The 26,613-nt window shown below is 48.2% G+C and overlaps 1 protein-coding gene across 6 annotated transcripts in view; it reads left to right on the top strand.

The window, feature by feature from the left end:
• Positions 1 to 26,613, top strand: part of EXTL3 (exostosin like glycosyltransferase 3) — a 133,933-nt gene that overhangs the window by 87,395 nt on the left and 19,925 nt on the right. For all 6 annotated transcript variants that reach the window (XR_014183715.1, XM_082049112.1, XM_082049113.1 and 3 more), the window contains 2 exons: positions 5,047 to 5,163; positions 9,071 to 11,694. Coding sequence is in view for 5 of the 6 variants with exons in the window: in XM_082049112.1 (XP_081905238.1) it covers positions 9,547 to 11,694 (2,148 nt within the window). In the remaining variant the exon portion in view is untranslated. The remainder of the gene's footprint in view (positions 1 to 5,046; positions 5,164 to 9,070; positions 11,695 to 26,613) is intronic.

Genomic DNA, 26,613 nt, shown 5'->3' with positions numbered 1-26,613 from the left:
CCCCAAACCTGCTGCTCACGGGGCTGGGGCCGCAGCCCAGGACATGGGTGGTTTCTGGGCTGCCAGCGCACATGGCCGGGTCATGACCAATGTCCCACCCCAGCACCCCAAGTCCTTCTCCTGGGGCTGCTCCCCATCCCTGCATCCCCAGCCTGGACTGATACCGGGGTTGCCCCGACCCAGGTGCAGGACCTTGCCCTTGGCCTTGTTGAACCTCATGATGTTCACATGGCCCCACTGCTCCAGCTTGTGCAGGTTCCTCTGGATGGATCCCGTCCCTCAGGTGTGTCACCTGCGCCACTCAGCTTGGTGGCACCTGCAAACTTGCTGAGGGCGCACTCAATCCCACTGTCTGTGTCATTGATGAAGATATTGAACAGCGCTGGTCCCAGTATGGACCTCTGAGGGACACCACTTGTTACTGGTGTCCATCCAGACATTGTGCTATTGACCGCTACTCTCTGGGTGCAACCATCCAACCTGTTCCTTGTTCACTGAGCAGTTCACCCATCAAACCCACACCTCTCCAGTTTAGAGGGCAGGATGTTGTGGGGGACCATGTCACTGGCTTTACAGAAGTCCAGGTAGACGACATCCGTAGCCCTTCCTTTGTCCACTGATGAAGTCACCGCAAGGACTTCTCAGACATCATGGAGAGTGGCTTGGCAACTACATCAGCCAGTTCCCTCAGGACACTGGGATGCATCTTATGTCCCATGGACTTACATCTGTCCAGATCCCTCAGGTGGTCACAAACCTGATCTTCTCTAGGCCGTGCCCTGGGGAGGTTAAACAGATGGGGGTGAGAATACCACATGGACGTGTTCACCACAACTTGTTCCACCACTGAAACAGGTCTTTAGAAAAGGTTTAGTAAGATGTGGTGTTGGTTTGATGAGTGAAATTTACTCCTGGAGAAGTCAAGAAAGAAACAAGAGGAAAACATCGTGTGGTGCAACCCAGAAGGACCAGTAAAGCTGTGACTGTTTGTGTGATGGGCAAGGAGGGAGCAGGACAATCATGAACCTTTCTCAGAGGCTAGAAAAGGCAGAATATCCTTAGGTATATTTTTGCCTCATGACCTGGGTTTTGTTGGAGGTGTGATTTCTCCAGAAGCAGTTATTGCAATTCCATCTCTGTGCAAAGTGCATTTCTAGTCCTGTATGTGGCCAAATCTTCATAAATATGCCCAGTCCAAAGCCTGCCCATGCAGAAGTGCTACCAGTATAGCTGTAGTCATGGGTCTTGGATGCTGTCATGGTTAAGGGGGGGACAGCTTTTATATGAGCCCAGCGGAGATGATGACATGATGGTGTGTGGCACGGTGACATCTTTCTCCTAAAACTTCTGCAGATGGTGAAGATGCAGATTGATCAAGCCACTGGGTTCCTACTGTGTCGCATAGCAGCATTTAATGTCCCTCGCTTAACTGGGACTGTTGTGACTCGTGTCTGGTAATAAGAGAGGGACTTTGGCCCGTAGGATGCTCTTTAGAGCTTGTCCAGAGCCCTGGCAATAGTTGTGTTTATGCATCTGAATTTCTAACTCGCTTCGTAATGAACTGTGTCGGATAAGAACTCGCCCGTTATATAAATACGGGCGATTACGGCGTGTCAGGTAATTTAGTTATTTGGCGTGATCGATTGGGCTGTCTGAGACGGAGTGGCCCCCGCTCGGCGTGGTGATGAAGCGATCTCCAAAAAGCGCAGAAGGCCGTCGCCTGCTAATGAGACGACATGCGGCTGCCCGCCCCCCGCATCAAAGGCTTTTCCGAGAGGAGGTGAAAAGCTGATGTTAGACACGGATATGAATGGGGAGCGGGTGGAAGAGCTAAACGAGGAGGAAAGGTACGTTAATTTGGCTGCGTAGCGCTGACAAATCTAATGTCACTGCACATTGCTGGGATGTAGCAGCCGGGGTTCCCCGGTTTCTCTAGGCTTTCCATGGATGGAAACCTCACGGGGACTGGCTGCTGACCTGTCCCCTGCCTGCTGATGTCACTGAGAAGCCACCTGTATGGTTTCATGCTTCATGGAGGCCCCTCAATGGAGATGCTCAGTCTCCAGAACCTCCTTATTCACTGCAGACTTTCCAGAACACCCATAAAGACACATTATTTTCCATAGTGACCCACCCTGCTAAGTGAGATGCTGTTAAATATTGTGTGTGTTTCTGTGCTGTTCAGGAAACTTACCCAGCACAAAGAAAGTTGTAAATTTGTGCTTTATTATGACCTGAAGCATCTAGCAGAGAACACTAGCCTGAATTCTACCATGTGCTTACTTGCTGCTGAGGAAGTGGTCACGATGGTGTTTTAGGGAGGTGAGAGAGGTTTGTATTTTTGCCTTGGGGAAAATAATGTGCCTGAGCTATGTAGGGCTGAAAACCACAAAGAAACACCAAGGATTGGAGCTGCCTCCCCAAGTCAGCGTTTGGAAAGCCAGCCCTCTCCTCCTGCCTCGAGCTGACCTTTGCGGGCTTCTCTCGTACCACGTAAAGCGCCTGGGTCTGTGGTTTTACCTCAAGACAGTTCTTGTTCATTAATTGCTTCAAGGTAAAAGCAAAAATAACCTTCCCCTCCCCCCACACCTGATTTATCCCTTTTAGCGGTGAACAAAAGATCAGCCACCCGCCTACTCCTTGAGTAGCTTGTGCCGCCGCACACGATGGAGCAAAGCACCTGCTTCCTCGGTTTGCTTCCCATGTTCCAAAAACTCCTTATAAACGGGAATGTGACGAGGAGAACAACATCAGCTGCTGTGTGGTTGTGCGGATTTACCAGGTTTCTTGTAAAATGCTGCCCTGTGGTCCCTTGCTCCGAGATTTGGAAGGGGGTGAACTTTGCATCCCGACTGCTTCGCTGTTTCGTACCACAGAATGTAAAAGGATTCACTGCTAAGCTGGGTGTTTGTGCGGAGAAGTGCTTGTGTGGCCTGGAAGAATAAATAAAACAATTGGGCTGGTTTATTATCAGAAAACAACACTAAATAATACATTTAAGAGCTAAAAGCTCTGTATGTAAAGTAGATTTCACAATGCATTATGCAATAAGCAAGAAGGCACCAGAGAAGGAATCCGCTAGAAAAAGGCAGGCTGGGAAGACAGATGATCTTGCGGACAGGACAATTAGATGTGGAGTGAACCCCAAGCTGGTGCAGGTTCTGGGGTGACCTTGCACAAACTGTGTCCCCGCACCTCTCTGAAAACCAGACGCAGTTTTGCTGTCTAGGAATTTCATCTGAATAAATGAATGTTAGAGCTGGGGACAGACCCAGGACATCCCGACTCCGCGTTTCTGCTCGCATTTCTGAATTATTGCCACCTAAGAGGCCCAAACACAGAACTGTACAATCATTTAGGTTGGAAATGACCTCTGGGGGCCTCTGAACCTGGACATTGTGCAGATGAGGTTTGAATCTCTCTTCCCTCCCAAGAGGGAGCAGCACTCCATTTTTCCTCCACACTTGGAATAGTTAACTCTACCATCTCTTTTGCGTATCGAGTCCTCTCTTCACCTGTCATAAGCTCCCAAAAACACCAGCAGAAGTACAAACCGATGTGCTTCTTGAGGACTTCCCTGCTGGGGTTTATCAGCTGATGCTGCTGCTTCTGGGTTTTCTTGCCGTGGAACTTCAGAACAGGGGATTCCTTCTGAGAAAGGTCTGATCCTGACCTTGCCTGCTGGGGCTCCACAGCCATGGAATAGAATCATAGAGTGGTTTGAGTTAGAAGACACTTCAAAGATCATCTTGTTCCAACCCCCTGCCATGAGCAGGGACACCTTCACCCAGCCCAGGTTGCTCAGAGCCCCGTCCAGCATGAACTTGAACAATTCCAGGGATGGGGCATCCATAGCTTCTCTGTTCCAGTGCCTCACCACCCTCGCGGGGAAGAATTTCCTCCTTATATCTCATCTCAGTCTACCTTCTTCCATTTTAAAGGGTTTGTGCTGATTATAACGATCCTTTTGGCAGTTGCAGCAGTGTTATTGATCCGTTTCATGCCTGGAGAGCCTAAAGGTCCTGGCACTGAGCAGCTCCAAGGTGGGAATGTGGGTTGTGGGCTGGTGCCCCATCTGTGTGAGACATTGGGCTAATTTGCACATACAGTGTGTCTTTTTCTTCTCCCTCCAAGGATTTCTGAATTGCAGTTTGTGAAGACTGTAGGGTGAAATGATGCTGTACTGGGAGCACTGCTCAGGGCAGGAGGACACCAGGCTGGAGAGAAGGTAGCAAGTATGGTGTAAAACCAGTGTCAAAATTATATCTACTTGCAAGATAAGCAAGGAACCTCTAAGAGCAGAAGATCAGGACGAATGTACGTGATACTTCCCCTAATATCACCAGCACACGTGGTTTTCCAAAAGACTTTACTGGACCAGCACATGAAGGGCCTTTCTCAGAGGGCTCGTCCGGGACCCCATTACCCAACACGTGCAGCTGCAGATGGGGAGCAGGTTTGGCTTTTTGTGGAGCTGCAAATGTGGTGAACACTCCTTAGTTTAGAGAAATTCTTCGTAAAGCTGGGGATACAGTTTATCCCCTGAATTTACAGGTTACAAGCCCTTTTACCACCAGTGCATGTAGCAGTGTTGATCTTCGCCTGGGAGAATCTGCCTGTACCTCTGAGCTCTCGAGATGGTACAAATCCCTCGTGATGATCCCTGAGGCTGTAGCATGCGAAGCATTTCAGAGCGAATTTTCCATCTGCTCCTTTGAAAGTTCTGCTCTCAAACGTACCTTAAAGCACGCACCTGATAGATTTATTCTCCTCGTTCAACTGCAGAAGGAAAATCCTCCAAATGCTCCTGTTCCCGAAGCGATCAGAGATTTGGGGTGTAATCCTTTTCTTTGAGAGCATTAGGAAGTAGAAAGTTATCATCGCTGAAGGGCTGTTCTGTGTTCATTTCTTTCCCATTTCACCTGAAACTCTTTTCTGAAGGAGGGGAATGTGCTGTATTTTCCTTTTTTGAGCAAAATTTTCTGCTTCTCCTTTTAAAAAAAATGAATAAATAATGATTTTTTTTTTCTTTTATTTTATTTCTAGTGCTGGTGAAGAAAAGACCTGGCAATAGAAACCGTCTATTCAAGACCGGACAGACAAAGCACAGGAGCCGCTAACGCACTCCCTGCCATCCTTTGCTGTTCATCAGGAGGGACAGAGGTGGGTATGGTGCTTCGTTCTGGCACAGCAGGAATTTTGTGGGGTAACACAACAGCCATAACTCTGCAGACCCATCGTTTAATGAGGAAAAAGAATAAGGACAAGTGTGGGAGCATCCAGAGTGAGTTTGGGAGCTCTAATGTAGCGCACGCAGGATCTCTGTGGATTTTCCTCCTGGAAAATTCAGTGCAGTCTGTGTCACCGCCTGCTGCCTAATGGTTATTTATTGCTGTGCTAAGCTCTGGCGGATTCTAAGTTTAAAATTGCCAGGCTCTGTTCACAAATATGCTGAGAAAGAAACAATATTTCCCTGATTTTATAGGGAGATGGGCAAAAGGAGGTGTAAGCAGGGAGGAATAGGCGTGCTGAGGTATTTGCAGAAGGACCTCAGTGACTGAACATTTGCAGAGCGGTGACTCCACGAGCATCCACAGGTCAGACCAGCCTGGCTCTTCCTTCTAGAAATGCAGAATGAGGGAGAACCTCAGGTATTCCCACAATTTCATCGGCACAGAGAGGAGAGCTGGGGGCACAGCTCGGGATTTGAACCGAGCCGTGACAACTCCGCAATTTATTCTCGCAGCCCCACGGGAGCAGGAACTGCAGCGTGCGAACCCGGCGTGCCGAGAACTCGGTCAGGTTGGCGTTTGGGAAGATGCTCTGGTAATTAGCGAGCTGCTGATTTCCCAAGAGCTCTTCCTGCCTCTTTTTTCCCCTCTGTGTGTGTGTAATTAGGTCTATCAGGCGGTAATGTTGTGTTGTAACATCAACAAGAGTTTCTCAGTGTGGGGCTCAATCAGTTTAAAGGACTAAAAAGTCCTATCTCCCCCTCCCAAATTTCTTTTGGGGAACTGTGGAAATTGCAGCGTTTTTCCCCAAGGCTGCTTATTGCTTTAAATACAACACTGAAGTCTCTCTTGGTAAAACCACACATTGAGTTTTTACTTTTTTTTTTTTGAAGTCCTAATAACAATGTGTTACAACCTCAGGCTCTATCGAGTTGATGAGGAATAAAGTCTTAGTAATGAAGAAGAGTCTGAGAGTGTGTCTGAAGTGCTGGCTTTATCGCCAGCACATATTTCATACTGACAGTCAATACTTTTTAACTGATCCCAAGCCACGCGTGTTGCATTTTAAATCCCTCCCCAGCCTGCTCGGCTCTTTCCCGTGTGGTCTTGCCCAAGTTAGCAGCAAAGTCCATTTGTCAGCTTCAGCTTGCTGAGCGTACGGATTGGTTTTTAATTCGCAGCCCACTGTTTTAGGTCAGGAGGATAAAGTTTGTTCTCTGTCAACTGGATGGAAGGGCCAGAGGAGCCACTGGAAGGATTAGGTGGCAGAACAGGTGCAGAGGATCGTGTGTGGGGCAATTTAGCTTTTCAAGGACCCCAGTTGCCATTTTAGCGAGTCCAGTTTGCCATTTCATTACTGTTTGGGGCTCGTAAATGGGCAAAGCGACCACAAAGGCACAAGATTTAGGTGCAGTCTCAGCTGATAACCCTTGGAACTGCCTTTACTACCCGTGGGGCTGCACTTTTCCCTGGCTGGTCCGAAGCCGCGTGTCCACACACCTCTTGGCCACATTTATGATCCCTGCAGGGTCTGACCGCACTTACCCAAACAAAACAAACCCAGAGCTTATTTTCCCACATGTGCCTTGAAGTGAAGCTGTTTTTTGCATTCACTGATGTTTGAGTGAGTGTGTGCTTTGACAAGTCCCTCAGGAGAAGGATAATTAAGGCAACTCTCATCTCTTGGCCGGCTGTTTGCAGAAGACTCACAGCAATTCCAGGATCTTTGCAGCCCCTCTGTGACCAGGTTCAACACTGACCAACTGGTGCACGCACAAGGTGACAGCATGAGATTGATTTCCTGGGAAGAGCTTAAAAAAGGAAAGATTTACATTCCTCGCCAGCCTCTCTCCCAGCCCGTGCAAATGCAAGTTGGTGTGTAGAGAGCAGAATTATTAATAAAACGTCCTGCCAGCAGAACCGAAGCCGCCCCCATCTGCCCGCAGCCACTGTGCTGCCAAGGTCTAAGAAAGCTGATTTAGCCTTTTCCTGACTTTTTAGCCCTTTTATCCACCCGGCTTTCAGAGATTTACACCAGTGCTGTTTGCCAGACAATGTTATGAATTTTAAATCTGCCTTAATTTTAAGCGTCTGTACTGCTGTGTAACTCCCAGTTGTGGGTCAGATTTGGGGGGTTTCTCATTTAATCAAAGGGGCCGATGAGAAAGATGGGGACAGACTTTTGAGCAGGGCCTGTTGTGATAGGACAAGGGGTGATGGTTTTAAACTAAAGGAGGGAGATTCAGGCCAGACATGAGGAAGAAATTGTTTGAGCTGAGGGTGGTGAGAGCCTGGCCCAGGTTGGCCAGAGAGGTGGTGGCTGAACCATCCCTGGAGACATCCCAGGCCAGGCTGGACGGGGCTCTGAGCAACCTGAGCTGGTGCAGATGTCCCTGCTCATGGCAGGGGGGGCACTGGGTGAGATTTGAGGGTCCCTTTAACCCAAACTATTCTGTGATTCTATGATTCCATGAAGTGACAGAAAACAAATGGCCTGGTAACAAAACAGGCCTAAGAATTATGTGTTATTACTCCACTTATTTCCCCTTTCAGTATGTTTTTTCCTGGTTAAAATCGAATCTTCCATTTATTTTTGCTGACACGCACTTGTGTGCTACACTGAAAATTACTCCTGACTGCTCCTTTAAGGTGAACTCCCGTTTTGCTTTGGCCCTTTTCCAGCTCTCTGTTTTAGCTGAGATTTGCTTCCTCGCCTTCTTTCTGCTAATTCTTGATGAGTAGATGAAAGGAGTATTAAATAGATTTAGTGAAAAATGACCGTCACCAGTGTAGATGACTTTCCTCTAATTAAAAATTGAAGCAGAAATGAATAAGCTTCTCTTGAGGCCGTGCAAGAGTCGATGCTAAGCCCAGCACTATATTCATCAGTGATGTGGGAAGTCCAATATATGAAAGAATAGCCCAGAAACATTAGCACCTCAGAGGATGCTAATGAAAGGGAAGGGAGAGTTTAAATCTCAGTTTAGGTTTAAATCTTTTGGCATAAACCAAAGACTCGGAGCTGAATTTGCCATGTCCTGGATTTTGATGCCCATGCTAGGTGGGTGTTCAGTGCCATAGCAGAGCTTTCCAAGCAAAAACGCACATCTAAGCCAGCTGATACCGCTTGGGTGCTGTGGTACCCAACAAATCCCAACTTCGGCATCTTTGCTTTTGATGTACAGTGGAGACTTCTCCAGTTTTGACCAGAAATTCTCATATGCAGCCAGGCGGCAGAGGTGATCGTAACCAAGACAAATACGTTCCCTTTTAAACTTTCTCTTGCAATGAATCCATTTTTTTCCAGCAGGAAATGAAAGCAAAACACTTCATCTAAAAATTCTTCATCAGCTTTACTCACTCAACCAGAACAATAGTGATTACACTCGGTTACGCAGCACAAATTGACAGCACCGCTGTGGCCCAGGGTCACAACGTGCCATTCAAAGGTGGGTGGACAGGACGGGTGTACATCAGTATCACCGTTTTGTACACAAGGAGACAGGAGCTTGCAGATGTTGAGCCGCTTCTGCAAAGTTACCCACCAAGACGGTGGCAGAACTAAGGAACCAGATGCAGGCGCTGTCATTTTTCTGATTTGGCCACTGAAGCGTGGAGCCCTAACGAAAAGCAAAGTGCCTGGAGAAAACCGTGTGTCCGCATCTAATGAATCCCATTGCTTTCGCAGGTTTACTGGTATTAACCCCAGAGGTGTCAGACGTGTACAAAGGTTGCTCGTTTGCAGAGAGGATAGTTGTTTTTAAAAACTAGCAATGTCTTCGGGTCACTAAGGAGTCATTTTGTTTGCGTTGTCTGAATATACAATTATTCTCTTGTAGGACTGGCAGAGCATCAGCCGCGCTGCAGCGATGAGCGAGACTGACATTTGTACGAGTCTCTTCTGGCTCCTTCTCCACGACGGCTGCTGCCTCTGCATATTCATCGATGGTAATGCAGGATGTTGAGAGCGGCGGTAGAGTTTGGCTTCATCCCGTTGTGTTTTTCTTCTGCCGGTTGAGACTCTGAATCACCATGACAACGCTGTGACACTTTCAGCAACACTTGCCCGCAGACCAGGGTTGGGCTGGAGGTGGGTGAGGAGGTCAATGATTGAGTCTAACGGGATCAAAAGTTGCGCCTGCAGCAAAACGACTGTGGAAAAGCCATCAGCACAAGAAGAAGATGAAATTCCCCTTCTATTGGCTTCTTGTTAAGCAGGCACAATAATATTTTTTTTCGAGAGACTCGCTATTAAAACTCTTTTGGTTATGGCTACTGATCCAACGTGATTGGGTGCGCAGCGACTTTGGAACTCATGACTGGATATACGATGTTGCGGAATGGGGGAGTGGGGAACGGAGGCCAGCCGTGGGTGTTGAGGTGGTCCAGTCGGATCCGGCTCACCTGGCTTAGTTTCACCCTCTTCATCATCCTCGTCTTCTTTCCCCTCATCGCCCACTACTACCTAACGACCATCGATGACGCGGACGATGCCGGCAAGCGCATCTTTGGCCCTCGGACCGGCAACGAGCTGTGCGAGGTGAAGCACGTGCAGGACCTGTGCCGCATCCGCGAGTCGGTCAGCGAGGAGCTGCTGCAGCTGGAGGCCAAGCGGCAGGAGCTCAACAGCGAGATCGCCAAGCTCAACCTGAAGATCGAGGCCTGCAAGAAGAGCATCGAAAATGCCAAGCAGGATCTGCTGCAGCTGAAGAACGTCATCAGCCAGACCGAGCATTCCTATAAAGAGCTGATGGCTCAGAACCAGCCCAAGCTCTCCTTGCCCATCCGGCTGCTGCCAGACAAAGACGATGTCACCTTCCCCCTGCCAAAATCCAATCGGAACTGCAGGCTACACAACTGCTTTGACTACTCACGCTGCCCGTTGACATCGGGCTTTCCAGTCTATGTCTACAACAGTGACGATTACCCTTTTGGTAGTTCCTTAGACCCTTTAATTAAACAAGCCTTCGAGGCGACTGTCAGAACTAATGTTTATGTTACTGAAAATGCAAATATTGCTTGTGTGTATATAATTTTAGTGGGGGAAATGCAAGAGCCCGTAATGCCAAAACCTACTGAACTAGAGCAACAGTTGCACTCTTTGCCGTACTGGAGGACTGATGGACATAACCATCTCATCATCAATTTGTCAAGGAAATCGGAAACTCAGAATTTCATTTACAACATCAGCACGGGGCGCGCCATGATCGCCCAGTCCACCTTTTATGACGTGCAGTATCGACCGGGGTTCGATATCGTGGTATCGCCTCTGGTCCACGCTATGTCTGAACCCAATTTCCTAGAAATCCCGCCCCAGGTGCCGGTCAAGCGTAAATATCTGTTTAGTTTCCAGGGGGAGAAGATCGAGTCTCTCAGATCGAGCTTGCAAGAGGTTCGCTCTTTCGAAGAGGAGATAGAAGGCAACGCCCCAGCCGACTACGACGATCGGATCATCACCACCTTGAAGGCTGTTCAGGACAGCAAGCTGGACTTTGTTTTGGTGGAGTTCACCTGTAAGAACCAGCCTAAGGTGAGTCTGCCCACTGAGTGGGCTCTGTGTGGAGAAAGGGATGACAGACTAGAGCTACTGAAGCTATCTACTTTTGCACTGATAATCACCCCAGGAGACACCCATTTGGTGATCTCCGCCGGGTGTGCCATGAGACTGTTTGAGGCTCTGGAAGTCGGAGCCATCCCGGTAGTTCTCGGAGAGCAGGTTCAACTACCCTACCACGATGTGATCCGGTGGAACGAGGCAGCCTTAATCATACCAAAGCCACGTATCACAGAAGTGCACTTTCTTCTGAGAAGCATTTCTGACAACGATCTCCTTGCCATGAGGAGGCAAGGCCGCTTCTTGTGGGAGACCTACTTCTCCACCTCCGACAACGTGTTCAGCACAGTCTTAGCTATCATAAGGACTCGAATCCAAATCCCGGCTGCTCCCATCCGGGAAGAAACGGCTGTGGAGATTCCCCACCGGTCTGGCAAAGCTGCTGGTACAGACCCCAATATGGCAGACAACGGTGACCTGGACTTGGGGCCTGTGGAAACAGAACCACCCTATGCATCTCCCAAATATCTCCGCAATTTCACCCTCACGGCAATGGACATCTACAGGAATTGGAATTCTGCTCCGGGGCCTTTCCACCTCTTCCCCTACACTCCCTTTGACCCTGTTTTACCATCGGAAGCGAAATTTTTGGGGTCTGGGACTGGATTCCGACCAATTGGTGGAGGAGCAGGCGGCTCTGGGAAGGAGTTCCAGGCCGCTTTGGGTGGCAACGTCCCCCGCGAGCAGTTCACAGTAGTGATGTTGACTTACGAGCGGGAGGAAGTGTTGATGAACTCCCTAGAGAGGCTCAATGGTCTCCCGTACTTAAATAAGGTTGTGGTAGTGTGGAACTCTCCCAAGCTGCCCTCTGAGGATCTCTTGTGGCCAGACATTGGCGTCCCAATCATGGTAAGAAAGATGTAGCTACTTCGGTCTTGCTTTCCGGTGGGATTTGTGCGTTAAAATTCAAGCGCGTCAGCTTAGCTTAAGTCACCTAGGACAGCGTTTCTCTCATGTGGCTGTAGATGTCTGTACCTGATCTGGACGCTTTATCAGTGAAGAAGAACAGGGAGATGACAGGTGCGACTCATCTGACCCGTTTTAGGTGTTTGCGTGAGAATACGGTGGCTGGTGCTCCAGGAACGCCGGGTCCTCTCCATCACCTTTAAAGAGAGGCCGGCGTTCCGAGCCTGTTCTCTGCGACCTGTGAGCTTACACAAAATGATTTGCTGTCGTGGGGGAATCCATTTGGTTATGAAATAATGGGATCTTTAGAGGTGCCATGAAATGGTAATGGTTTTTAAGGAGCCTAATATGGATCTCAAGGCTTAAAGCCGGAGATTCTTGCTGATGGAAAATCTTACTCAGGCTCTTTAAGTGTCACACTTTGAGGACCTTATAAATACCTAAGTAGTGACTGTTTCTGCACTTCACAAAAGAAATCTTTTATAAAAACAAAAGAGGGATCCACTGCAAGGGCCTTAGGAGGCATTTATTGCTTTACATTGCGAAGGATGGGAAAGAAGAAAACAGGGGAAAACCAATGAAGGCAAATGTGCCCGTGACAGCTTCCATGCTCCAAAGGTTGTCATTGAGTTTTGCGTAGGATTGGGTTGATTTTCTTTTTTTTCAGCCAAACTGAGTGACACCTTCAAAAACTGACAGTGTTCCTTTTCATGCCCAGCTACTTGCTTGTGTATTGGTAGTGTTGCTTGTAGTTAATTCGCCCTAAACTATTACTTGCATGTGTATTTATTTCTTTTAGGACTTCTCTGTCATTCCAGCAGAACTTTCTGCACTGGCCATTGTTAGCAATCAATATTAAATGTAAATCTCCAGGTGCTCCCATGAGCACAGAGCCACTAACAAAAAGCAGCGCTGTTGTCTGAATCCCTTCGTGTTTAGAGGACAAATGGAAGGATAATGTCTTACAAATTAGGGAAGAGGAAAAGAAAAGAGGGAGATGGTGCTTAAGTACACAAGCTGCATGTGGTTTATGTGACAGGATGCTACTAAGCTTAATAACAATGTGAGCTTTATGCTTCACGCAAAGAGATTCATTGATTTAATATTTCGTTTTATTATTATCGTGATGAATAAATCCTTCTGCTCACATTGAAAAACCTGTCTGGTCCAGGGACAATGAGGAGAGAAAATTGCTTGGATAATTGCAAAATAATCTTTCGCATTAGTCCTGTTGAATGCCTGAGTTCTGCAAAATCCTCACATTGTGTTTTGCTGAAAAACTGTGTATTCCTTCGGAGCCGAGGAGCGGGGATTGTTCTCCTTGGAGTCGCTAATGGTGTTATTTGTGAAAGAAAAATATGTTTCTGTTGATGGACATTAATGCCTTTTATTTTCTCTGCTTGTTGCTAAGTCCACGTCCATGTTTAAACCACATTGGGAGTCTGTAGTATTCATCTGTATGGATGGCTTAGTGTGGTAATGATATAAAAATTTACCTGAGTTCATCAAACAGTGACAGATCCGCTGTGGAAAAGGGCAGCAAGGACCTGGGGAGCAGAGCTTGAGGCTCCGTTTGAGCTTCGCTGATTGAGACGTGGGATGTGGTGACCAGGGTAAGAGGAGAGAAACACAAACCCGTACGACCGCCGATGTTAAAAGAAACGACGGAGCTGTACATTTAATTTCCTTATGGAAAAAAAATGGGGTTTGATGGGGAGTATCAAATTCTCTCAGATCTTGAAGCAGGGCTGTATCTCTATGTAAAAATACATCCCAGTAACTTTGGAGTGCAAAGAATTGTCCTAAGTCCCAAAGCACAGAGCTTTGCAGCACCTTTGTGGGACTTAGGACTAGGCTTTAGCTTAGTGCTCAAAGGAGCATCGGGCTCCTTGCTGCATGGGTAGTTAGTTCAGCGATCTGTTCCTCCAAACTTCACTTGCAAACTGCGCTCCCTGGTTGGGATTTGGTTTTCCAAAGCAGGTTCTGTGGTTTCTTTTCCCCAGTGGGCTGGAGTTAATCAGGAGCAAAGCTTGAAGCTGTGTTGGGTCTTTGAATCTTTCATGGATAATGAGATAAACAGGGCTACGGAATAGATTTGATTTTTTAAAAACTTGTACTTAGATGTAGATTTCTTGTGATGGCACAATTAACTAAAAAAATCAGTGAAGTTCCTTAGGTGCACAGGAGTCTTTGTTCAAATATTCTGGCTCTGCACCAAGCCTGAAGTGACTGGGTGAAAATGTAATTTAACGTGAAGCTGTGTGTGTAGTCATTCAAGGCTGCCCCTGGAACAGATGTGGGTAGGTTACCCTCTAATTTAAAGTGCCTTTGTGCTGGAGTTGAGCTGTACAAATTGCTCCCATCTCACATTAAATAGTATTGTGGCAGAAAAACAAAGATGGGAAGTCTTGTTTGTGCAAGCTTAAAAACTTGCTTTCTGCAAGGGTTTGTATCTCTAGTGCTGCGTTGGGACCTGGAGACCAGGACTCCACCAGCACCAACAGCGACGTTGCAAGTGCTGCTTAACTTCTGAGCTCTTCCCTGCAGCATTTATTCATCCTTCAAGATATCTCTGCTGTGTCTGGCAAAATTGCAGTTTACTCAAGGATACTCAAAATCTGGAGCATGTTTCTTAAGAGGAAAGGCTGAGAGAGCTGGGGCTGTTGAGCTGGAGAAGAGAAGCTGAGAGGGATGTGATCAATGGGATCAGTATCTCAGGGTGAGTGTCAGAGGATGGACCAGACTCTGTTCAGTGGTGCCCAACGCCAGGGTCCTGCAGCTGGGGAGGAACAACCCCAGGCACCAGCACAGGTTGGGGTTGAGCTGCTGGAAAGCAGCTCTGCAGAGAAGGACCTGGGAGCTGTGGGGGACAACAGGGTGACCGTGAGTCACCAATGTGCCCTGTGGCCAAGAGGCCAATGGGACCTGGGGTGCATGAGGAAGAGTGTGAGCAGCAGGTCAGGGAGGTTGTTCCTCCCCCTCTGCTCTGCCCTGGGGAGGCCCCATCTGCAGTTGTGGGTCCAGTGCTGGGCTCCCCAGTTGAAGAAGGACAAGGAATTACTGGAGAGAGTCCAGCGGAGGGACACAAAGATGCTGAGGGGTCTGGAGCATCTTTGTGATGAGGAGACTGAGAGAGCTGGGGCTGTTGAGCTGGAGAAGAGAAGCTGAGAGGGATGTGATCAATGGGATCAATATGTCAGGGTGGGTGTCAGAGGATGGACCAGAGTCTGTTCAGTGGTGCCCAACGCCAGGGTGAGGGGCAATGGGCACAGACTGAAACACAGGAGGCTCCATGTGAACATGAGCAGAAACTTGTTTGCTGGGAGGTGCCAGAGCCTGGCCCAGGCTGCCCAGAGCGGGTGTGGAGTCTCCTGCTCTGAGACATTCAAACCCGCCTGGACTGACCCGTGTCATCTGCTCTGTGACCCTGCGTGAGCAGCTGGGTTGGACTGGGGGATTTCCAGAGGTCACTTTTCCCCAACCAACCTTTGATCCTGTATTTTAAAACTGCCTGGGCCACCTGGCGGCAGTTGAGCTCCACTCCTTGCGGCGGGGGTGAGAGCCCTCCTGGACACGGCACAGCTCGCACCTCACCAGCCAGTGCTGCCGCTCTTTCCATCCTTCCAGGGAAGAAAAGGGGAAAGGAATTAGGATGAAATCTCTGCTCTGAGCAGGCGGAAGAGATGGCACTGGAGTTTGAGGTGGTGACACTTGGGCGCTGCTCCTGCACTCCCTGCAGATGCACGTTAATCCAGTGGTGGAATAACAAGGGAGTCATTAAGGAGAAGATCTGGCGTGATCTCAGTGTAGAGACTTCAGCTACCCCTTTCAGCATCTCCGTGCCCGGGATTTCTAAATAGCGTACAGGCGACGACAGGAGAAACCTCGCTCTTTGCTTTGCTTTGCCATTCCTTGACAGCATTTTCATCCGCCCGAATCAGCGTGAAGGGAAACAAATGAAACAAAACACTCAGGCAACCGCACATCCAGCCCACGCCAACAGTGATAAGATGCACCCAGGAAGATTCCGATCCCGCTGTGCGTTGCCATGTGCTCGGCGCTGATGTGCTGCTGCTTTTGGGCTGCTACAGGGCACTTGCTTGCAAATCCTCGGCAAACTTGCAGCGTAAAGCCTGGTCCAGATGCTGAATAAACCCAACACGCGGTTTTAGCAGCTCTTCAGATCCTCCGGAGCTGATTCACCATCCGTCTTCCATGCAGCTCTGAGCAGGACATGGCTTGGGGCAGGGGGATGGGATTCATTTCTCTGTTCCTGCTCAGGTTTTAATGCTAGAAATGTCAAAGCATGAGTTGAGCTCGAACAGCCAGAGTTACCTGAAGAGAGTTTGTTTTAATGTATTTAATATATATTTCAGAAGGCTGCCAGAGCTGCACATGCCCTCGGTTCGGTGGGGAGAACACAAAGCCCAGAGCAGCAAGGTGATTAAGCTCTGAAGCAGCTTGCACTCAAAACAGCCACAGATCCTCTAATGCGGCAATTAAATTATCCATTTCCCATTCCGAAACTGCCTTAAAGCCCCTCCGGAGCTGCAGTCGGAGCCAGGGAAGCAAACAGTGCGTTCAGCAGGAGTTTATCTCCCCTGCTACCCACATTTCTTGGCCTGTGGGTCATTCCCTGCACACAGGAGGAGACCAGGAAAGAGAAAACTGAGCTTAGGATGAGCCTAGATTTGGTTACGATCTCAAATAAATAGATTTCTCAGCCTGTTGTATGCACCCTCTGCCATCCAACTCCAGCATCTTTGGGTCAGTCTGTCTCTTACGCTGCACAAAGATGCATTTCTAACACTTTTTTCCCATGTCCTCAGTTGCGTAGGGTGAAAGTATCTTGTTTGAAGTCGAGGTTTTGCCAGCCAGAGAGAGGAACCGCTGCTTTCAAACCATGAACTGTGTCGCCAGCGCAGCAATCTCTGCTTGCCAGAGGAGAAAAACGTTTGTGGAAAACAAAGAGCTTCATGGGCACAGATGCTTCATCTGTTCACAAGGGTGTTTGAACCTCGAGCAGTGATTTCCAAGCAACGTTGCCTTTATTTCTCTTTATTCTTCCCTGTCCTGAGCCCTTCACATGCAGCTCAGCGTGGCCACTGGCGTTCCCAATCTCAAATCCATCGCTTTGACGCGTGGGCTGGGGGTGACACCACCTGGGCCTGGAGCAAAGGAAGAGTGAGGTGTGTCCTCGTTAGCTGATAATTGAGATTTTGTGCTGACCTGACATCAGGGTGTATTGCTGGGGGTTGGCGAGTTGGATCAGGACTACCCAGTTGTGTCGTAGCTTCACTTTGTTTTGAGCCATCGTTCCCACTTGCCCAGTAATGACCCGATTTCGGCTGGGTTATTTTGGAAGCCAAATGGTTTCGCATGAGCTGCCGGTGCCACGTGGAGCATGGACCCAGCTGAGCTGGGAAAACGCTTCCCACATTTGGGGCTAAACCTTATTCAGCCCAAACCCAATATTTTCACAACCTCTGCTCGTGTTCTAAGGAATTGCAGTTTGAATTTGCAATTCCTCTCTCTTTTCTGTGTGCGTGCGGGTCCTACGGTGGCTGAAAATACCCTGCAGCAGTTTGCTGTCTCCTTTCCCTCCGGGGTTAGGTGGTGTGTGCTTGTAGGTATTTTTGAGCAATTTAGCTGGGTTTGCTGCCAGCGCCAGCTCCTGTGGCTTTGGGCACTGACTAATCCCTTCCTTCAGCTTTGTTACAGAATAAGGAGCTGACTTTGATCTCTGCAGCCAGTTCCAGCGGCGTAACGTCCTTTTCTGCGGGCTTGGTGGCCGGCTGAGAAAGCTCATTCAATTTAGCCGCTTGTTTCGAATGGAATAATGTTTGGAAAATGTCAAATCCGGAAGCGTTGCCGCATCTGCAGACCCATTTGGCCGCTCACCGCGTCCCTTCAAATGCCGCTGGTTAATCCAGAGCAGATGGGGGGAAATGCCGTCACCGCTTTCCCTTCTGTTTGGGCAGCGTCTGTGCTGAGCTCGCTGCTGGAGGATGGATGTCTTAGGTTTGCATGCTCTTTCTACCAAAAATCCTTGAAGGTGCTTTGGTGTCTCCATTTTAAGGAGCACAAGGGGGTCCCTGGGTGATGCTTCTGGCTCAGAAGAGGAGGAGCAAACGCTGCTCAGACTGTCACATCAGTGTGTAGCAAGACATGGGGGAAGCACAAGTTTCTCTGCTTCTCCTTCAACATCACATTTGGTTTTGTGATAAGAGCAGAGCCAGCCTTGCAAACTAACAGCTCACACAATCACCAGTAGCTCGAGCTAAACGAGTGTGTGTGAGATCCATGGTGAGGTTCTCAAGGGAACCGTCAGTTAAACGGGGCAATAAAACTCTCCACACTGATCGCACCACTGTTTTAATCTATCATTTTGCTTCCTGGGAGCTTTACATAAATACCAGCTCAAGTCCTGACTCAACCAGGTACTTGAGGACGTACCTGACCCTTCTTGGTGACATGACTTGGGTTTTGCTGGGCCAGCTCACCTGCTGAAGCTCCTTGGTGAGACAGAGCTTCACACCAGCACTTGCCACCTTGTTACAGAATCAGGAGGAACCCAGCTTAACATTCAGGTCCTGGGGAGCTCCAGCTTTGCTTCCAGAAGGAACAATTCAGGCTCTACTTTCCATGACAAAATCAGCTGAGAAAATCACCTTGTTTCTTAGCACCGAGTCACTTTACACAAGAGATTTGCACCATCTGGGGGTTAAATGAGCCCCATCCAGCGCACCAGCTTTACCAACAGCATATGACTAGTTAGAAGATTTCTCGATGAGAGCAATTTTATAAGTCAGGGTGATGTTGCCCGAAAATGTCTGTGCGCCGCTGTCGGGTACGCAGCACCACCTGCTGCCCGCAGCCCACGGTGCTGCTGGAGGGGCGGATCACATCTCAAATCCCTGCGAGTTTTGCTGTCTCCGTTTATATTTTTACCATTCAATAGCAGAAGAGGAAAGAACAAATTTGCTGCTTAGTTTACCTGCAATGCTAAAATCCAGATGCTTGTCACTGCGGGGCCTAAGCAAAAGTGCAGCGATGCGTGAATGTACGCTGATGATTTAACAAGCAGCGCCGACTTCTTAGGGATTTGCGCTCTGAATATTAACTCAAGCAGTCTTGCAATGCTCCGCTGCTGTTGCCTAAAACCAGCGCTTAATTCTCTTGGTGCTGGTTTGTCGTAGCTTTTCCGTAGACGAAATGGGACCACGGCCTCTCCCAATTCCCTTGGCTTAGGATGCGGCTAACGGGGTCGACGACCAGAAAGAAGGCATTAAAAAGGAAAAACAAGGAAGGGAAGCACCCTTGTACACTGCAATGTACATAATCCAATGGTTTTTCTTGCACCTAAAAGCCTGAAAATGCGCTGGGGGCCAGTCCCCCAGGGTTGAAGCCTTTAAACCATCACCACAAAACCTATCCGTGCATCTTTAAAGCGCTTTCCGCTCCAGAGCAGACTCTGTCACAACAGCCAAGGGACAAAAGCGGCACGATAGGACTTGGCACCGGTGTCAGTGCGGCAGCAAAATCAAAATACCACATTGTTTTTCCAGGGCTGGATTTCTGCTGCTTTTAGGCTTTGCGTGGTGGTCTGCGTGTGCCTGTTTAAATAACAAGAGAATATGTAGTGTCCCCAAATTATTCATACAGGGTAACAAGTGGTGGGGGGAACGCTTCTGTTTGACCTTCTTTTCGTTTTTGGTGACACTGTTATTGCAGATCTTAGTCCATATGGCACTGTGTGGTGACATCCACTTCAAGCTACACCCCTTTGATAAAGTCCCAAAGCCCAGGTGTCTGCGTTTCCTTTCTTCCCATGCTTTTAACCATCTTGGTGAAGTGGTTTTGCTGTGCAAAACGATTTGATTGTGCATTCTGTACAGGTTGTTTGATTCGTGAAGTCAGCCTTGTCTCCCGGAGCAGCCGTAACCTGACGCGGTACCACAAGGAATGGATGGGCCCTGAGGCACAGGAGAGAAGGAACGAGCTGTAGTCACTGGGGTCATGAATTTGGCATTGGCTTGTGGGTGTTAAATAGATAGGATAAAAGAAAATACGTGTTGTTAAAGTTTACCGCAACAGCAGGGACCTTGCAGGGCGTTGGGACATCAGGGAGGTGACTGTGAAGGACACGGGAAGGTTATAAAGAGGAAGGTGATGCTTGGCTACGTGGTTAGAGAAGGACAAGAGGAGCAAGGGAGAGGTTTTAATCACTCTGCTTGTTCTTACGTGTCCAGTGTAGCTCACAGATGCCTCCCCAAGCTCCGGGGGATCGATGAGCAAAGATATTGCAGCTCTCAAAGAGAAGACGGTGACTTATTCCCAAGTGGAGCGGTGGGCTGGCGATGGTGCAGCACAGCAGCCACAAGGTTATCGACCTCCTGGACACTCTCTTACCCCTTTTCCCCACAGCTCCTGCCTGTATCTGGTGAGAAAGCGGACGCTGCTCTCCCTTATCGAACTGGTGGATGCTTTTTCTTTAATTTTTCTTGAAATCAAAGTCTGCGGTTAGCGATAAAGTGTGACGGATCTCCCTGCCGTGCTGCGCATACGGAGTGCTCCCCTCTCCAAAAGAGGAGCAGGTTCATCTCCCGTAAATGCGATCGATAAGCAGGAAGGTGATGGAGTGGCTGGAGTCAGAACCAAGGGCTGCACTTTGTTTTCCTGTTGTCCTGACTGCTGGATCCCTGAAATCCATACTGATTAACTACAAATACCCAGAAAAGATGGAGCTTTTTTTCTTTCCTGATGACGGTGAGGAGATGCCATTTTGGAGAGCATGAGAAAATCAGGGAAAAAAGAAGGAGTTTAAAGTCACTTCATTAAAAGTTAATTAATGTAAATCTGTGTTAGCCCTGCAAAGAAAGCTGGGGAATATTTCCCTTCTCCTGATATTGGCAAAAAGACCATAAGCAGGGAGTGAGGGCATCTTGCTAGGAAGCCAGAGGGGAAACTGAGGCACGGAGAGCAGAAAGTCACGCCTGGTCACTAGAGCATTCACTTGTACATCTTTTAAGCTCACAGAAATGCTATTTTCACCTATTTCCAGATTTACTAGCAGCAGAAAGATGAGAAATGTGGTGAAGCCGTTCTTAGGCTTCCCAGATAACACCTTTGGATCAAAATAGTTTAGCGAAGTCCTCAGGTTTCTGCGTGCTTATCTGAATTGAACTCTGGGGTTTTTTGAGGTTCGGGAAGGGAAGGGAAATGGGTTTTGGTCTTGACATTGAACATTCAAAACATTCTGGGCAGGGAGGTTCAGTTTGCAGCTTCCATGTGAAGGGACTGAGCATCATTTTGATCTCCTGAGCTGCCCAGGCTGGTGGGAACCTGCCAGTGAGGGACAGCCCGTCCTTTACTGTGCAAGAAGAGAGCTGAGAGGGAACCAGAAAAGCGCTTTTCTGGGGAATATAGCAGCTGTAAACTAGATAATTCTTTGCAGTAAGGCTCTTTCCCCTCTTGCTCTGAATGCAGGTGACAAAGCCAATTGGCTTCAAAACACTGCTAATAATTAGGTTGATTTTATCAGACATTTATAGAAGGAATTGTTTTTAATTATGCCTCATTTATGTGAATTCTATAATTTCTAACACATGCTGGTCCTTAATTCCCGACCCTTGCTGTGGTTGTGGGAGGTGGTTATGGCAGTCTGGATTCATCCTGACCATGTATTTGTAATGTGTTAACCACCTCTTGATGGAAGCGTTTGTTCCCCCTTGATCTTGTTTTACGTTTTAATTGACAAGCGGCAGAAGTTTAAATAGATCACTGGGTAACCAAAGGCTCAGGGCAAGCCAAGGTCTGAAGAATGTGATGTGGGCCACCGCAAAGCCCACGGCTTGGAGAGCATGGGGGTGTTTTCCTCTTGCTGCTGCCTTCTGCTCCTCTGGATGGTGAGACCTGGACCAGGTGAAGTAGGATTCAACCAAGGGTTCCAGCAATTAGGATGCAGCAATTGAAGCCTACGAGCGAAGGGAAGATCCTCAGAAGCCCGTCTGGGGTTTTTATCCTGTTTTGTCGTCAACTGGCTTGGCTGTGTTGAATGAGAAGGCATTTACTGCTTGCTGGGGTGAGATTGTGTGTTTGGCGAAAATGCCTTTCCCCTTTATTTGACCACACTCAGCTTAATATCCTGACCTTATTCTCTGATATTTGAGCCTGTGGAAATTGCTTTTCTCGATGAGCTGTACTCATGGAACAACAACAGCTAAATGCCAAGTAGGGAATCAGGGTGTGGGGTTTGCTTGTTCTCTTCTTCTAACGTTACATAAAAGAGCTCTCATCTTTAGATCATAGAACGACAGGATAATTTTTGTTGGAAGAGACCTTCAAGATCATCGAGTCCAACTCTTCCCCCACCCCTGGCACTGCCCCATGTCCTGAGAACCTCATGTCCATCTGTCCAAGCCTCCAGGGATGGTGACTCCAGCACTGCCCTGGGCAGCCTGTTCCAATGCCCCACAGCCCTTTGGGGAAGAAATTGTTCCCCACATCCAACCTCAACCTCCCCTGGTGCAACTTGAGGCCGTTTCCTCTCATCCCGTAATGGATTTGAGGACAGAAAGCTGTCTTCATTTCATCCAGACCCATCAGAACTTCCCTGGTGAGGTCTCAGCCTTCTCATCTCCGAGGTCGCCACAAAGCTCCTAGTCTGCAATAAACCTGGCAGCCAGAAGCTGGGTTCACGCACCCGAGTGCTCTTTATGTTTGCTGCTCGCAGCCATGTCAGCATTAATAAATCCTCTGTCCTCTTCCCATCAAAAAAATAACCTACCTGCAAACTTAGTGACTTCTTGGCTGTTCTTATATACCAAGTTTATATACCAGCTTTTTTAGTAGCTGCTCAGTAAGTTAATAGTCTGACCCCCATTTCTTCCTCTGTTAGTTGAGATATAATGTTCATTTTGATGCCTTCAGCCCCCAGATGTGAATGCCTGCGCTAAAGCTCTTCTAGCATGGGACACGGCGACTTTTAAGTGCTGAACACCATCAACGAGCATTGTTAAATGTAATGTATTCCAAAGAGTCGGAGAGACCATTTTTAACAAATCTAAGAATAATCACACCTGCTCTGCCAGGCGTTTTGTTTTACTGCTGTACTGGAAATCCTGTTTGACAGATACCGAGCAGAGAGAGAAGAAACCTGCAAGAAGAAGTAATTATACAACAATACTGAGGATTTGCACTGACGAAAGTCTCTGTTAATTAAAGCAGCCGGGCTATCAGCCGAAGAGCAAAGTGTGGCGAGATAAGCTCTGTCTCGCTTCGTGAACAGAAAGAAGATATTTCCAGTAATCCCCTGGGTCTGCATCCCTTGGGTTTCCAGCACGTTCTTCTTCCACTGGAGATGCTCTGACGCTCCGTTATGCATTTCTGTATTTCTGAGGTGAATATCGCTGTGTTTCCATCCCTTTGACGCTGGTGACCTGGTGTTGCACCAAGCTGATGGCTTGGCACGAAGAGGGTGTCTCAAGGGTGCTCCTAACCTGCCACGCTGACTTGTACACACTCTCCGTCTTGCAGATGAGATGTGACAGCCCTTCTCAGATCCATCCCTTGGCTCTCAGTCCATTTGCTGCCAGACTTCTCAGCGCGGACCCGGGGACTGGCAACGTGTCTTTTCCAATGAAATTAGAAGTGCGTGAATGAGCTAGTGGAGTCGTCTCAAGAGTCAAGGCCTGAGAGATGTGGGCTTTGGTACTTTAGAACTTTTGGGGGGTAACTTGTCTTTTTTTTGATAGGGAGTTGCAGGTTGTGCATCTTTCTCAGGCTCTTGCATGGCCAGACATGAAGAAGAAGTTGTTTGTGCTGAGGGTGGTGAGAGCCTGTCCCAGGTTGGCCAGAGAGGTGGTGGCTGAACCATCCCTGGAGACATCCCAGGCCAGGCTGGACGGGGCTCTGAGCACCCTGAGCTGGTGCAGATGTCATGATGCCATGAGCAGGGCTGGCACTGGGGGAGCTTTAATGGTCCCTTCAACCCAAACTATTCTATGATTCTTCCAAGGAGGACAACGCACCGAGATCGTACCTGGCCCAACACATCTAACCACACATCTGTGGTAAGTGCTCTGCCTGCATAGTTCAGCTGGGAAAGTGAGGCAGGGACACAGAATATTTTGCCAAAATAAGGTCAGACTTTCCAACGTTCCTCTGTAAACTGGTCTGTTTTTTCTCCTCCATCTGTACGGGCTGTATTACACAGTATTTCTGTGGTTCAAGTACAGGAGCAGGGTAGTCGTGGCTGTAGGCATTTTCCTGGCCTGTTTTCGCTCTGCTGCTCTGACAACACATCATCCCGAGCGGCGTGCAGCCGTGCTGGCCACGGGCATCGCTCCCACCTTCTGCGTCTCTGCCCGGTGTGGTGCAGCGCCAGCTTCCCTGCGGTACCCAAAACAGGCCCAGGAGAGGAAAGCTGGCGCAGATCAGTGATCCCTTTAACTCAGCGTCTGTTTACATGTTCTCTTTTTGAGCAGCGAGGGCTGCTTAGAAATGGCAACTCTGTGTTGTACTGAAGTGATTCGGAGCTGTGCTTCTCCAGCGCCGAGCTCCCGGGTCTCAGCTTTGTGTATCCAACCTTCTTGTTCCACCACTTAATTGATGCTGCACTCTCAGGCACTGGGTTTTCATGGTTTAGGAATATTGCCCCTTCGGATTCCATTGTATAGGACTGACCTTGAAAATCATAGAATCATTTTGTTTGGAAGAGACACTCAGGATCATCAAGTCCAACCGTAACCTAACCAACTCTAGCACTAAACCATGCACCTAAGAACCTCATCTAAACGCCTTTTAAACATCTCTAGGGATGGTGACTCCAGCACTGCCCTGGGCAGCCTGTTCCAGTGCCTGACAGCCCTTTCTGGGAAGAATTTTTTTCCTTATATCCAATCTAAACCTCCCCTGGTGCAACTTGAGGCCGTTTCCTCTTGGGAGAAGAGACCAACACCCTCCATGCTACAACCTCCTTTCAGGCAGTTGTTGACAGCGATAAACTCTCCCCTCAGCCTCCTGTTCTTCAGGCTAAACAGCAGTTTCTTTCCATCCAAAGATCTTTGGGTTGTTGGCACGTTCATAAACTGAACAGCTGCCCTGCGATACCAGGGGAAGATTGACAGTGCTGGTTTGTTAAAACGCAGCCACGTTGGCTTGGAGCGTGCCAGTAAGTTCAACAGTGTGTTATATCGTTACCCTGAGCTTTACAAGAGAAAGCTGTTTATTCCAATGACCTTTTTGCTTCTAAAATTACCACTGTAGCAGCCAAGGGGTATTTAGAGAGGAAGAAGAGGGAGAGATGAAGTTCAGAGTTGAGGTGGGCTGCCAGAAGCAAGAGCTTGGAGATTCAACAAGCACAACGAAGGCTGAGAAAAGAGGTTTTGAGAACGTCTTTTTGTTGTTAGGTGAGTGTTTTGGTGCTGTCACTAGAGAATCATAGAATCACAGAACATTTGGGGTTGAAAGGGACCTTCCCAGCTCCCCAGTGGCACCCCTGCCATGAGCAGGGACATCTGCACCAGCTCAGGTTGCTCAGAGCCCCGTCCAGCCTGGCCTGGGATGTCTCCAGGGATGGTTCAGCCACCACCTCTCTGGCCAACCTGGGCCAGGCTCTCACCACCCTCAGCTCAATTTCTTCCTCACGTCTGGCCTGAATCTCCCTCCTTTAGTTTAAAACCATCACCCCTTGTCCTATCACAACAGGCCCTGCTCAAAAGTCCGCCCCCATCTTTCTTATTGGCCCCTTTTAAGTACTTTTAAAGTTTTTTAAGTACTTTTGAAGAAGAACCATGACATGTGTCGGAACACTACTCCTTTGGATATTGCCAATTTAATTGAACAAATACCACAATATCCACCGCAATCTGGTTTCTCATATCCAAACCCTGAGTGGAAGATTTTCCCTCCTCAGATGTCCTTCTCTCATTTCACAGCAAACAGTGATTTGTGTGTCTGGCTCGTGATCCCAGATCTACTAATGGGAGGTGGGTCGTGAGCTTTTCTGTCCCCTCACGCTCGGCTTTCGTGTAAATCACAGACTGGAGTTCCAGAAAGCTGAGAAAGGAGGGAGATGAAGCACTGAGAGATGAGGTATTTGAAACCCTCAACTGCAAGAGACACCGTGTTATCCCAGGGACCTTCTTTGGAGCCAAATAATTACAGATAATTGTAAAATAAATCTAATTGGACAACCATCTCAACGTGCATCTTTAACTGCACAGCAACACACAGAGAGTAAAAACAAGTGAGTCTCTAGATCCCTTTAGTGTTAAAATAAGCATTTTTCTCCTCTAGTTTCTCTACAGCTGCACCCATATGAAAAGGAATAAATAATCAGTTTTATTTGTATCTTAGGGTGTTTTCTCATCTTGGAGATGAGCAACCCACTGATCGCAGACGAGCAGCTTAAAGAGAGACCAAGTCTTTGCACATACTATGTACATGGACATAATATCCATTTAAAAAAAAGGATTTCCACTAGTATCTTCCTGTGTGGTTTTGCTCTCAATGGGGGATAATTTATGCTTGGTTTTATGTTGTATTATTTAATTACACGTATTTTAAGGATGCATCTGTTTTGCCAATTTATATGCAGCGTGCGCTGCCTTTGGGTAGCTCTGGAGCTAAATACCCTTCCAGTGAAACACTTTTCATACCTCTGGAGATGAGTCTTAAAATAGTCTATAAATCCTTTTCATTCCAATTTTGAAGATGCCTTAAATTGGAGGTAGCAAAGTGCAGAAGTCTGGAGTCTAGAGAGGCTGGTTCAGGGCTGGAGCTGCTTCAAGGTGAAGAGAAGGCGCTGGGAAAGGAGCAGCAGAATAATTAATACATGAGAAAGGGGATAACGGTGAC

The sequence above is a fragment of the Streptopelia decaocto genome, assembly GCF_964273445.1.
Source record: "Streptopelia decaocto genome assembly, chromosome: 3".
In the NCBI taxonomy this organism is placed as follows: domain Eukaryota; kingdom Metazoa; phylum Chordata; class Aves; order Columbiformes; family Columbidae; genus Streptopelia; species Streptopelia decaocto.
This window is presented reverse-complemented; position numbering and strand designations above follow the sequence as displayed.